We start from the raw sequence: 13676 nt of genomic DNA, 5'->3' as shown, positions 1-13676 counted from the left end.
AAGGTGATTATTGTGAATGACAACCCTCATGTGGGGTGTTAAATTGAGTAGATTTGACAGGGCTGCTGGAGAGCCGGAAGAGCACTGAGTGTTGAGTCACGAAGCCTCCGTTGGCATCCCTGCCCTGCATCCAGCTCCCGAGAGACATCGTTTGCATTCTGCTGCTACCTGAGGGGCAGAGGAAGTCACCTAACCTTTCTGAGCTTCCTTCCACATTTGGGACACTGTTGAATGACAACTGCTGACACCGTTGTGATAATCAAGTGAAGCTGACAATATGAAAGCCCTCAAAACAGTGGGGCCCTGGAATAGAATGTGGTAACTCATTCATAGTTAACCTCCAGGTGAAGTCCCACAGTCTGAAAACAAGGCCTTCAAGTTCTTAGGAAACATCAGTGATGTTAATAATTAGCCGTGGTGAGAAATTCCAAAATCACCCGTGTGTGTGAGGTCCATTGATTTCTGTGCTCGGCGTGATATGTAAAGACACCAGTAGAATCCATTTATTCAACTTCACGAGCCCCAGAAGACCAGCGGGTACTGCTGGTGTTTCAATCCTGGAGCCTAGATCTCAGCAGTTTTTACCGACTCACTTTATCTCTGTCTAGAGTTAATGAGATCAGAGTAAACATACTAAAAAACCTGGTGCTTTGCAAACCTTCATGGTATTTTAGAAGGTCAGGAAGAAATCATATTTATCAAGTGTAGGACTGGGTTGGGAGAAGAGTAGGACCATAGTGGGTCCATTCTGTCTGTGGGCTCAAATATGTCCTTGGAGATTTCTCCTGGAGGCAAGACTATGCTGTGGATAGAAGGCAGAAGTGAGAGCCAAGGACTTCACTCCTTCCTAATCCGAGTTCTTTCACAGCAGCTACTTTGAGTTTTCAGTCACCACTCCTGCAGCTCACAAGCCCATGGACGCTAGAGCGCCATTTCTGCCCCTAGCAGGGATAAACAGCTGCGTTATGTTGGTCAAGTTACCTAGCCTCTCTTTGCCTTGGGTATCTCATCAGTAAAGTGGGGAAAATAACAGAACCGATTTCCTTCATACATGTAAAGCATTTGTAGAAGTGAGAAGCTGGGAAAGACAGCATTTAAAAGCGTCAATTCTGGGGGCGCCTGGGTGGCTCAGTCATTAAGTGTCTGTCTTCAGCTCAGGGCGTGATCCCGGGGTCCTGGGATCGAGCCCCACGTCGGGCTCCCTGCTCCACTGAGAGCCTGCTTCTTCCTCTCTCCCCCCCCCGCCCCCCGTGTTCCCTCTCTCGCTGGCTGTCTCTCTGTCAAATAAATAAATTAAAAAAAAAAAATTGTCCTTTAAAAAAAAAAGCATCAATTCTGAAGATAGATTGCCTCGGTTCAAATCCCAGCTCCACCACTCATTTGCTCCTATGGTCTAAAAATTGGGTGGTTATAGTACTAGCCTCAGATGAAGTGTGCTATGCATGGATGGATCTAACAGGGTCAGCGCATAGTAAGTGCTATACGGATGCCTGCTCTTATATTATTACTTGTTTCTGGGAAGGATATGGAAATAAAAAAAATTTCCAACATTATTATTTTTTTTTCTGTGTTTGGTTCTATTAAGTATAAAAGTCACATCATAGTGATGTTGAGATTTCCTTCACTTTCTAGGCCATGTCCTAGACTTTGGCCATGTCCCTTACTTAACATTTCTCTTTTTTAAGGATTAGATATTGGCATATATTTTACTGATTCTTTATTAAGACTATTTTATTCCCTGCTTTACTTCAAGTTCAGTATCCAATTCTTTTCTTCTTCTGAAAGCAACAAGTCAGTAAATTTTAAAGGCTGCGTACAGAAGGGACTCACACATTGGGAGGATGACAAATGAACTAAATATTTGTTTGGGACAATTTCTGATTCTGTCTCTTCTCCCCTTTCCTTGCAGCATTCATTTCAATGTTTTTGCCATTCATTTATTCCTTCGGTATTTATTGCGAAGGCTTGTCAGGCACTGTGACAGGCGGTGGAAAATTGTGGTTCTGACACTTGAATGGTGTTTTACAGCTTACTGATCGTTTATGTTAAATTCATATGTTAAATTCATTCAATCCTCCGAGGCGCTCACTTCGTTTCACCCAGCTCTTCCTCCCCTTTTAACTTTATATTTCTCATAACCGTCCTCGTTTCCTTGCTCAAATCTTTAGTGTGCAGAATATTTGCCAAGTGCATGGGGGGCGCAGTGGGGTAGGAAGTTGACAGGAAGAGAAGGTGGTAGGTGGGGGAGGAGATATGAATCATGAGAATGTAGGTCGGAGATGTTTCCAATACCCTATACTTTAGGATAAAAGGATAAAGCACTGCCTCTTATTTAGGAAAGTCCAAAGAGTCACTTGCAAAGGAACAATGACCATCCCTGTACCCATCACCAGAAACTGGATTGAGACTAGACACACAGGGCCGGCAATACCTTACGTATATTTAACATACGCAAGAAGCCGGAGTTATGGCCCTCCCTTCCTTCATAAACACGCAGGCCCTTAAGTGCCAGCATTAAAGTTCCCCAATTACACTTCCTCCGGAGTTTCATGATATTAACCAACAGACAAGAAATAGAACATACCAAATTGACCAGAAAAGTATTCCTCAGTCTCAGATCACCTGTGTCATTCGTTATTATGCCTCTCACGCACAAGCAAGCTTTCTGTAAGGAAATACCAATGGCTTCCTGCAGTTGGACTAGCTTGTGGTGGATGAATGGGTTATGTCAGCTGGTAGAGACCGAAGGGAGTATGCCGCTGGTGTGTAGGCATGCAGTATCTCTCACATTTGAGCTTATACTGATCTCTTCAAGGTACTTTGAAGATTCACAGGATACAAGCCAATGATAACCATAGATTAACTTCTGTGAAATGTACCAGTCTCATTCCTTACCTAGATGCCTTTAACTTGCTTTGCCCTCTGCCTCCAAAGCTCTTCCTCCAGAACTTCCCATGGTTCTCTTTCTTGTTATTCAGCTCAAAGTCACTTCACAGAGAGGCCCTCCCAGCCAGTCCATATAAAGTAGTATCTCCACTCTCAGTTCCTCTATCTCATTTCACAATTCTGTTTACTTCATGGCATTTATCTCTACGTAAAGACTTACCTATCTCTGTACTTATTATCTCTCTTCCTCACAACACTGTAAGCTCCAAGAAGGCAGAGATTATTTTTTCACACGCTGCCTGGAACGCAGAAGGCACTTAATGTACGTTGGTCAAACAAGTGCGTGAGCAACAGATGCTTATTGAATGCCTATTATACGCCACTCCTATTCTAGGCACTGGGGATGTGGTAATGAATCGAGCAAACTCCCTGAACTTTTGGAGTTTGCATTCTAATGCAGGGTAACAGAAAACAGAGAAGGGGAAGCTGCTGGGTGGGGCTGTGCTATATTAAATAAAGTGATCAAGGGAAGGTCCTGCTGCAGGGTCTTGAAGAAGGTAAGGAGTGAGGCACCTGAAGAAGGTGAGAAGATAAGGTTGGCGGGGGTAGACTTTAGCAAAGGGGATAGGAAGTGCAAAGGTCCTGAGAGAGTGGGGAGGCTAAAGTGCTAAAGCCAGCGAGCTCCTGGGTGAGTGGCAGCAGGTGGGTGGAGAGGTGCTGGGTGGGTTGGGGGGCAGCTCCAATCCTGTAGACTCTTGTAGGCCAATGAAAGAAAGGAGTTTGGTTTTTACTCTTTTGTGAAGTGGGAAGCCACTGGGAGGCTTTGAGCACAGAGACACGATCTGATTTATGTTATAATAGGATCCTTCCATTTGTTCTGGTGATAAAATATTGTAGGGGACAAAGGGGGATGTAGTTTGCAGACCAATGCAATAATCCCGGTAAGAGATGATGGGTGGCTTGGTCCAGGGTGGTGACGGGGGTGGGGGGGGGACCATTAATAGTCGGGAAGTATTTTAAAGGCAGAACTGAAAGGATCTGTTGGTACAATGAACAAAGTAACGATATAAAAATATGTACAGAAAGAAGGCTTTTCTGGGTTTTGTAGAAAAGAGACTGGTTTTGTCAGTCTTGTGACACTGATATACCAAATAGTAGCACAACCATCTAGAAATTCAGTGTTGGAACTTGGAACTTTTTGTGTCATCTATTATTTATCCCAAAGAACAAACAAAAAAAGAGCAGTCAAATAAATTCAGTATCAAAATCTGTACTTGCAATTAAGTGAGCTGGTTTGGGGCTTGATCATATTTCAGCACTCTGACATGAATGAGATAATTGTTCAGCAGACATAAACATTTCAAAGTAAAAATGACACTTACCCGTGAGAAGACTGTAAAGCTCACTGGGTAGTTACAACAAGAGTAAACATTATTATCAGAACAAGGATCTCCCCTGATTTATCCTGACTGACGTCTGTACTTCAAACTGATCTGACAACTGCTCAGACTTCTGACCCTTTGCCTACTGGGCTACACAGAAGGCGCTTTGGATCTTACTCAGCCTTGCATTCTTCACTATCTGGCCCTGGCAAATAGCGGTGGCACAGCACTTATTCATTGACGTGATTTCTTAACATCCTTCACCCGCCTCTCTTCTGTAGTGCTCAGTAGCGCTTTATTTTCTGTACCGAAGTCAGGATCAGATCATCACCACAAAGCTCAGATTTCAGAATGTGTTGGGCGTGGTCAGGCTGGCACGTGGAGGGAGCGATCCCGAGGGCTCCTCGGCCTGGGAACCTGGGAAGGCTTGGGGTGGTGCGGGAGAAGGCGTCCTCTGGGCTGCAGCGTGCCAGGTGAATGCAGATGTGGAGGGAGCAGTTACAGCACCAGGTGGAATCTAGACAGGGCCTTCAAAAGTACAAAGGCCCTGAGACTAGAGGCAACCTTCAGAGGACCGCCTGGAATGACCGAGGTGCACGAGAGAGCAGGCGCACCGGGACCTTTGGGAGGAGAAACACGCAGGGGCTGAAAGGTGCTTTTTCCAAATTACGTTAGTTCCGCAAAACCTCCATGTTTTACGGCGAGATTCAGCGAAGGCTGAAAGGGGCCGGGGGCGGGGCGGTTAGTTCGGCCTCACTGTGCGCGGGCAGCCTGGCTTCGAAGGCGCCATGGGAGGAGGCCGCGTCCTCCACCCGCAGGGGAACGCGCCCCCAAGTCACTCCTTGGGCGCACCCAAGTTCTCCCGTCGCCACGGCCGCTCATTTCCTTCTACCTTGAGGTCTGTCAACCAATGAGTTTGCCTCTTCACCCATAAAAGCAACTATCCGTGACAGTTCTATGGCTGGAGAGTGAGGTGAGTGTTTTGCTTCTCGGGCTTTTTCGAGGCTACTAGTAAACGTCAACAGTATCTGCCCCTCCGTCCCTCCACATTCTCTTGAGAACTTTCAGCAACACAACAACCGACTAGGGCAGCGCCACAGCTCCAGTGTTTACAGAGGCCAGTTCCGGAGGCGACCGGGCCGAGGCGGCCACGCACTCTTCTACTGCCCGGGCGGGGGAGCCGGGAAGTTTACGTCCTCCTTCCAGGCGGGGTCAGCAGGGGAGAGGGCGCCGTGACTGCGGCTCCGAAGGAAGCTCGTCTTCCGAAGCGGCCCGTCCCAGGCCCTATCCATTTTGGAAGGGAAGAAAGTTGGGCGGGAGCGGGACGGGTTCGAGCGCGGGCCCGGCGAGCTGGAGGTGGGGCGACTGGGGAGTCGGGTCCCCCCCGACGCGCGCGAGCCGGGGTGGAGCCAGGAGCCGGGCGCGGCGTCAGCGTTTAGGATGCAAATCGATTCCCCGCTCCGCCGTCCCCCCCTCCTCCCCGCCCGGGGGAGCAAGGCTTCGCCGCTCCGCAGCCGCCCACGCCTCCTGCGCGCAGCGGCGCCGGAGCGGGCGTCTCTACTTAAGCCGCGCGCCGGCCAAGGCCCGGCACTCGCCTGGAGCGCGCGGGTGAGGCGGGCCGAGCGCACCGGGGTTCTCGGGGGCGCACAGCAGCGCGCTCGCACTGCTGGGCTCTGCGCGGCTTGCGGCGGCGGCGGCCGGAGCGCAGGGCTGAGCCAGCGTCCGGGAAAGGCGGCGGCGGCTTCGGCGCGCGGCTCCTCTCCCTGCCACCAGCCCAGACCGGCCACCTCTTTGCCATGGCTCTGGCGGACAGCACACGTGGATTACCCAACGGGGGCGGCGGCGGAGGTGGCAGCGGCTCCTCGTCCTCCTCGGCGGAGCCGCCGCTCTTCCCCGATATCGTGGAGCTGAACGTGGGGGGCCAGGTGTATGTGACCCGGCGCTGCACGGTGGTGTCGGTGCCCGACTCGCTGCTCTGGCGCATGTTCACGCAGCAGCAGCCGCAGGAGCTGGCCCGGGACAGCAAAGGCCGCTTCTTTCTGGACCGAGACGGCTTCCTGTTCCGCTACATCCTGGATTACCTGCGGGACTTGCAGCTCGTGCTGCCCGACTATTTCCCCGAGCGCAGCCGGCTGCAGCGCGAGGCCGAGTACTTCGAGCTGCCCGAGCTCGTGCGCCGCCTCGGGGCGCCCCAGCAGCCCGGCCCCGGGCCGCCGCCGCCGCACTCGCGGCGCGGGGTGCAGAAGGAGGGCTCGCTGGGTGACGAGCTGCTGCCGCTCGGCTACGCCGAGCCCGAGCAGCAAGAGGGCTCGTCGGCTGGGGCGCCGTCGCCCACGCTGGAGCTGGCTAGCCGCAGCCCGTCCGGGGGTGCGGCGGGCCCGCTGCTCACGCCGTCCCAGTCGTTGGACGGCAGCCGGCGCTCGGGCTACATCACCATCGGCTACCGCGGCTCCTACACTATCGGGCGGGACGCGCAGGCGGACGCCAAGTTCCGGCGAGTGGCACGCATCACCGTGTGCGGCAAGACGTCGCTGGCCAAGGAGGTGTTCGGTGACACCCTGAATGAGAGCCGGGACCCGGACCGGCCTCCCGAGCGCTACACTTCGCGCTATTACCTCAAGTTCAACTTCCTGGAGCAGGCCTTCGACAAGCTGTCCGAGTCGGGCTTCCACATGGTGGCGTGCAGTTCCACGGGCACCTGCGCCTTCGCCAGCAGCACCGACCAGAGCGAGGACAAGATCTGGACCAGCTACACGGAGTACGTCTTCTGCAGGGAGTGAGCTCCCCAGACCCCCTCGCGACTCCAGCGCTCCCAGCCCCCTTCCTTCCTGCCAAGGAGAGGATTATAGATCTCCCCTCCCACCCCACGCCTTTCCATTCCCCTGTCTCCCACCTTTAGTAGCTGGGCCAGGCCCACTCACCCCCCACTTGAGAACCTGCAGCCGCAAATCTCGGCTTCTTCGTCTTCTTTGGACCCCGCTAACGGAGAGAGCCCAGATGTACCCCCCTCCAGTGCTTCCTCTGCCCCCTGACTCAAACCACCCCTCCCCTGGATTGTCCTTCAGTCTGGATCTCATGAGGAAAGTGTGGCCACAAAGTCACCAAGTACCTGGGGATGGGAGAATTGTTCAGAACCTGATGGGACCCTGTCCAGTGTGTAGAAGATTCCTTGAAATCCCCAGCCCTTTTGACTCATTCGCGGCTTAAGAGATCAGAATGAGAATACTGTCTGGGAATAGTTAATGTTTTAAAAGGGCCATTACTTAGCCTTTTGACCCTCTTGAAAGGTAGAGTTTTAGGGGGCTGAATGGAAGACTCTGGACCTGGAATTAGGATCCCGTGGAGGCAGTTCAGTGACTACAAATGAATAAAGTTTTGACAAGTTATAGGTAGAAGTAGGACAAGAATCTAGTGCTGGCACAATGAAGGATCGTATCTTTTCCGTGCACAACGAAAGGACTGCGCCTGTGGCTTAAACTTGTCGAAAGTTACCCTCATGCGTAAGGAGGCATCCTTTCTCCTTGGCTCCAGCACCTGATGCCTAGTTCGACTGGTCGACATGGCCGCCGTTCTTGGAGAGAGGGAGCAAGAGTGCTGACGCCGACAAGGGCGAGACAGCCCAGGTCACCAAGCACTGCGGGAAGTCACCTGGCAGTGACTGTGAACGGAGCTGGGTAGTAATGCACGTTGTGGGTATTAGGAAGGCCCGTATTCTTGCAGTGAATGGCAGTAGGACCTTAGCTCGTAAGACTTGGGGGGTGGGATGGGGAGGGAGGAAGGAGGGGTGAAGGGGGGTGGGAAGGGAGGAGCAGACATTCATTTATTATTTGAAAGTTGCAAGTTTGTGCCATCCGTTTGAGTACACGCACATTTAAAAAATAGTACACAAAAACATGGAAAGCATTTTATAAAGATTAATAACTGATCTACTCTTATCTGGCAGTTTATTGAACTAACTGTTTTGAGTCCTAAACTTAGAAGTTGCTGATACTTACATAACCTAACCAAAGAGTTACCCAGTAGTTTTTGAACTTGTTTATTTTTTTTGAACTTTATTTTCTTGTTGATTATAAATCCTGATTTAAAGATCTATTAACGAGCAAAATCTGTTTGATTTTGGTTACTTAAACTTAAGGTCTCTTCTTAAAAATCCTTAGTTTCTTCAAGCCCAGCCAATGTTGACTTTTGGGCAAACCCCGAAAACCTGAAAATGCCAATTCTTTCCTGCAGATTGTTTGAAATTAAGGTGGACTCTTTTTGGGTGACAGCTGCAGAGAGAGAGAAGCACCAAGGGCTGCCTGTCTGTAGATAGCTATACAATGAAATGTTTTTAAACGAAGGCAAAAAAGTACTTACAAGTGGGCTGAGCAATAAAATAGTGTTTTAGGTAAATGCAAGAGAAACAGAAGGAGACCCGGTTGCCTTATACCTTTACTCTAACACAGAATAAATTCCCAGTGCATATCCTATCTACACCTTAGGTGAAGCGAAGTGAATCCTTGTCTTTCATGCTGTGAGGCTCCTTTGGATATTCTGGGATGACGGAGAAGCCTTTCCTTTTTCATTAGTTTCAGCAGTTTCTCTGAAGTATGTTTTTAAAGATTTTGTAAGAGTCGTTTTCAGTGTCAAATCAGTGCTATTTTTTCTTCTTTTTAAAAATGAATCTTGTACTGTATCTTACTATGTCCATAACAGATACTAAGAATTGGAACAGTTTTATTCTTAGACTCATGTGATTCAATCTGTATATACCATATATAAACATTTTACACGAATCATTTAGTTTTTTAATTCATTTACTAATGCTAAAAAATTTCCTGTATTTACCCCCGGTAACGTGCATCAGATAGTGTATATACTAAAGCAACATGTTTTCATGAGTTTCTTAGATCCTTGTCTCTGGGGACACTGGGTTAGGAAAAAATACATGATTATAAATCTGAGTTTGCTCCATACTTTTTTCCTTGGCTATTATGTATAGTAATAATTTAACTGTCCACTTAAAATCAAGGTACCTGTATTTTTACCCCACAAATTCTTTTTTTTTTTTTTTTTTAGTTGGTAAACAGAAAGATTGGAGGTCTTTTCATTGGAGTTACATTTTTAGAAAGGTAAAGTTAACTTTATGTATAAAGATTGTAATTGTAAGGGAAATGGAAGCAGAACTCCTGGAAGTTGTGTTTGCTTATATGTTGGGTGTGTTCTCAGAGTAGGTAGCGCAACAGAACTTATCTCTGTTTCAAGCCTGAAATGATTTAGCAAAGTTGCTTTCTGGACAAAAGAGTCACAGAAATTTCTCCACCTTATAGGGTGTTCTGTTAGGTCGTGTGACGAAAAGCACATGCTTGAGAACATCTTAGGACAGATCAAAGCCACTGACAGATGGCAAGACTCTGGGATTCTGATTTCCCTGTTAAATCTGCACAACTCTGGGAGTCATGGGAAACTGCTAAAGTTTTGTTTGTGCCACTCAAGTCTTATGAATTTTATCTTGTAAAACTTTGAGTTGAACAACTATTCCACTTCTTTGGGCATATAGATCTCACTTCCCCACACACCCTGACTGCCCTGCAGTGCTCCCCTACCCCTTTCATTATGTCAAAGACTGGGAATTTAAATGGTTAGAGACCGTAAACTGACTTCTTTTCCTAGGGATGACTGTCCCCTCAAAGGCTGGCATTCGAAAAAGGAAAATATTTTACTTTTAGCTCAAAGTAAAGGCTGGGTAGGAAACACATTCTGCACTGGGTGGATAATGTCACAGTGGCTGGGTGACTCAGCGTGGGCGCTTTTCGGTTCCTTCTCTTCGGTGTGCTGTGGGCCACAGACGGACCCTTAGTGGTCTACAAAGGGGGCTGGAGTGTTGATTGTCACCTCTGAGCTTGGATGGGTTATCGAGGGTCCATACGGGTAAGCCCTCCAAAGATAACCATTCAAATAACCTGGGAGAATGTCGTAAATTAGTAATTAGGACTGCATGAAGCTGACCCAGTGTAGCGTGCATTTACCTATGTCATGGCTTTAATGACCGTTTGGTTCGTAAGGACAAATGAGTGACATGAGATTTAATAAATTTCATTAAAAAAAAAAAAGAATTGTTAACGGTGGTTAAAAACACAGGTACTACGTTCAGTGCTTTTGCACCAGGTGTTGGACAAGTCGCCTATTTTTTTAATACACGTACACCATGAACCATATTCAGTCTCATTTTTCAAATTGTATGTTGTGAAAAATATTCCTTGGAGGTGTGAGACTTAGAAAATTTTTTTCCCTTTCAGTACTGTTTTTGTTCTTGTGTTTCTTTTTGGTGGTGGTGGTGGGGTTTTTTTGTTTTTTGTTTTTTTGGGGTTTTTTTTGGCATTGATTGCAAAGTGAAAAGTTGTAATACTAGCTAAAATTTTCTTCTCTTTCAAACCAGATCCATATATGGGGCCTGTTGCTTCTCTGAGGAAATGCATAATTTGAATTCTCAGACAAAAATGGGTGACTGGCAATGCTCATAACATATTCCAATTTTTATTGGAATTTTCCATGGAATGTTATTACATTGAAGCCATGTAAGGTGAATCTTTGGTAATTTTTTACTTTTTAAATTATGGTAAATTCTAATATTCAAAACATTTTGTACTCCACATGAAAAATGCTAAATTACAGTGCAAGTATTTAGAAAAGTATTGACTGGAGGGGTTAAATTCTGTACGAACTTCTTTTATAGTCTGAATCATAAGTACTTTACTCAATTGACTTAAATTTCTAATATAGTAAACTGAATATTTTTTATTGTAAACTTAGAGTAAATCCTTTGGAATTTCTTTTGTTTTTTCCTTATGATAACTCATTTAAAAACTGAATTAGTTTTCTTAGATGACCTAAGTCTGTCTCTTGAGAATAAATAAAATACTCTTGGGTTTTCAGTGGCTGTGGTACCGGATATAGGGTTTCCTAGAGCCAGAAACAAGTTATGTTGAAGTTAACTTTTCTTTGTCATAATTTTGGACAATAAAAATCTTAAAGATCTTTGAATTTGAAGATTTAGATTCTCTACTGGGGCCCTTGAAACTTAGGTGGAAGAAATCCAAGCAGACTATTTACATTAGAATTTAATCTTGTGTGGTAGGAAGATGAATAGTTGACCAAGAATTCTTGTCACCTTATACATTTTGTGGTTTTTTTCCCCCCTAGGCCAAGTTTTTTGTATTTTAAATGTATTTTGAGGTATGTGAACATTAATTGTAATGTAAACTATTATACAACTGTCTTTGTGACTTTATAGGCAGGTGAATTTTGCCATTACTATTGAATACGAATGATGATAATTCATTTGTGACCACTCACACATCATCAGTGACATTTAATGACAAAAGTTTTAAGACGTCCATTGAGGATGTTAATTTTGAAGACATAAATTATATGTTATTTACATTTTCCCCTATATCCGAAAAACTCATCTCTGCCAAACAATGTAAGATTCCCACAGAGCTCTCTGGGATTATGCAATTGTTGAAAACATTATATGCTAAATGATACTTATCACTGAGCCATTTTCTCAAAATAGAAGGGGAAAGGAAAAAAATCATAACAATTATCAGACTTTTCTAATGAAACAGAAAGCCAAGAAAAAAAAATCTCTATTTTAAAAAAGACAGTTCAGATGTGCCCAAACTTTAAGTGAGAATTTCTTCAACCATCTGAATGCTCTAGAGATTTTCGTTCTCCCTGTTCACAACCAGTTGTATAATAGACCTACTCGATACTGTTTTCCTCCCTGTGTGTGAAGTAATGAATCATTGATTATTGACTTGTTATGTATTCTATTAAACACTAAAGAATAAAACATTCACTCCTTTAATTATTCCTTTTGGCTCCTGGGTATGGATTGGCTTGAACACTGGTCTGATTTCATTTAAGGGGTTAAGTACTGGGAATGAAAGCTTTCCAAGTTGTTGTGGGGCTGAGGATGAGCGTGACGCCATCAGAAGACCTCCTCACTGTGTAATTGGCCAGCTTGTCCAGGAGTGAACAGGCTCTTCCCCCAGAGTTTATTGTCAAGAATGCCTATTGTCAAGGTGGATTGGTACTCAGTGTAGAGGAAGAGTCCTTCACATTTTCTTCGACCTCAGTCTTAGCAGCATATGCAAATTGTTTTGAACATGGGGAGTGAAGGTAGAGATGCCTTTTAAAGTTTGTAGGGGGGGGCCTGGGTGGCTCAGTCTGTTAAGCAGCTGACTCCTGATCTCAGCTCCGGTCATGATCTTTGCATCCTGAGATCAAGCCCTGTGTTGGGATCTACACTGGGTATGGAGTCTGCTTAAGATTCTCTCTCTCTCTCTCTCTCTGCCCCTCCCTGGCTCGCACTTGCACACTCTCTCTCTTGCTCTCAAAAATAAAAAAATAAGTAAAAGAGTTCCTAGGGAAAAGAAATAGAAACTTTGAGACATGCCTTAATTGAAAGTACAATTCATGAAGATAAATTTCCAAAGAGTGTTGGGAGAGGATCTGCATTTTTATGATAGGGTCTCTTTCCTGCATCCTCTCCATCATTGGTGACTCTCCTCTTGAAAGAAAGCACAGCGCCTTCCAGACTGAGAAACCAGCCACGCTGCAGGCAGTGGCAGCCGCCTGGTCTGCTAGGCTGTGGCACCGGAAGCCAGGAGTGGCGCGTGGAGAGTGAGCCAGGCTTCGCCCTTCCTCTTTGCTTTTGCCTTTACTTCCTCTAGATAGCTTTTGTTTTGAAAGTGTGTGTGTTTTATGTACAAATACATAAACAATTCGGTTTTTGAAAAGTTTATGTGAAAAATTTAAGCAATAGAATTTTTGTGTATAATAACAAGTCAATCTCCCTCCTCCAGTAACCCCTGGAGGGTTTTTCCCCCCAGGGCGCACCACTGGTGTGTTTTTACAGAGATATTCTATTTTTAATAAATATATATGTTCCTCCCTTTTTTATAGTCAGTGGGAATTATACCGATCCCGTGCCCTGCTTTCTTCTTTGAACCACACATTCTGGAGCGCTTGCAGTGCATGGGTGGACGTGTAGCAATGATCTCCCTTATTTTACTTGATAGTTACGTGATATTGTGCATGACGGGTCATTGTCGAGATGTGCTGTCATTTATTTCACCAGTCCTTTCTTAGTGGGCATTTAAGTTTTCAGGTTTTTTATTTCTACTCCAAAGAGTGCTGTGTTGAACATCTTTTCACTTATATGCAAATATATGAGGCTTTTTTTTTGTATGAAGTGATGCCAAGAGAGAAATCACCTGTAGGCACTATTTTCTTCTGTAGAGGCCACAGAAATGGTCGGATTCACTGGGAGCTCTCAAGGGAATGGGGATATTGGTGGGTGGAGTCACTCTAGAATCATTAGATAGACACGTATGACGTTTTATGTGGCTTTCAGACTGAGGA

General features: G+C 46.1%; 1 protein-coding gene and 1 long non-coding RNA gene across 2 annotated transcripts in view; both read left to right on the top strand.

Moving 5' to 3' along the window:
• Positions 1-1257: 1257 nt before the first annotated feature.
• Positions 1258-13676, top strand: part of LOC103659171 — a 217985-nt gene continuing 205566 nt past the window's right edge. Inside the window, exon 1 of the long non-coding RNA XR_005833031.1 lies at positions 1258-5241. This is a non-coding gene — a long non-coding RNA (uncharacterized LOC103659171). The remainder of the gene's footprint in view (positions 5242-13676) is intronic.
• KCTD12 (potassium channel tetramerization domain containing 12) lies at positions 5901-12117 on the top strand. The gene has a single exon (XM_040623659.1). The coding sequence runs from the start codon at positions 6065-6067 to the stop codon at positions 7046-7048; it is 984 nt and encodes a 327-aa protein (XP_040479593.1). The 5' UTR covers positions 5901-6064; the 3' UTR covers positions 7049-12117.

Source organism: Ursus maritimus, unplaced genomic scaffold, assembly GCF_017311325.1.
Source record: "Ursus maritimus isolate PB19 unplaced genomic scaffold, ASM1731132v1 scaffold_10, whole genome shotgun sequence".
Lineage (NCBI taxonomy): Eukaryota > Metazoa > Chordata > Mammalia > Carnivora > Ursidae > Ursus > Ursus maritimus.
Note: the sequence above shows the minus strand (reverse complement) of the source record. Positions and strands in the feature narration are given on the sequence as shown.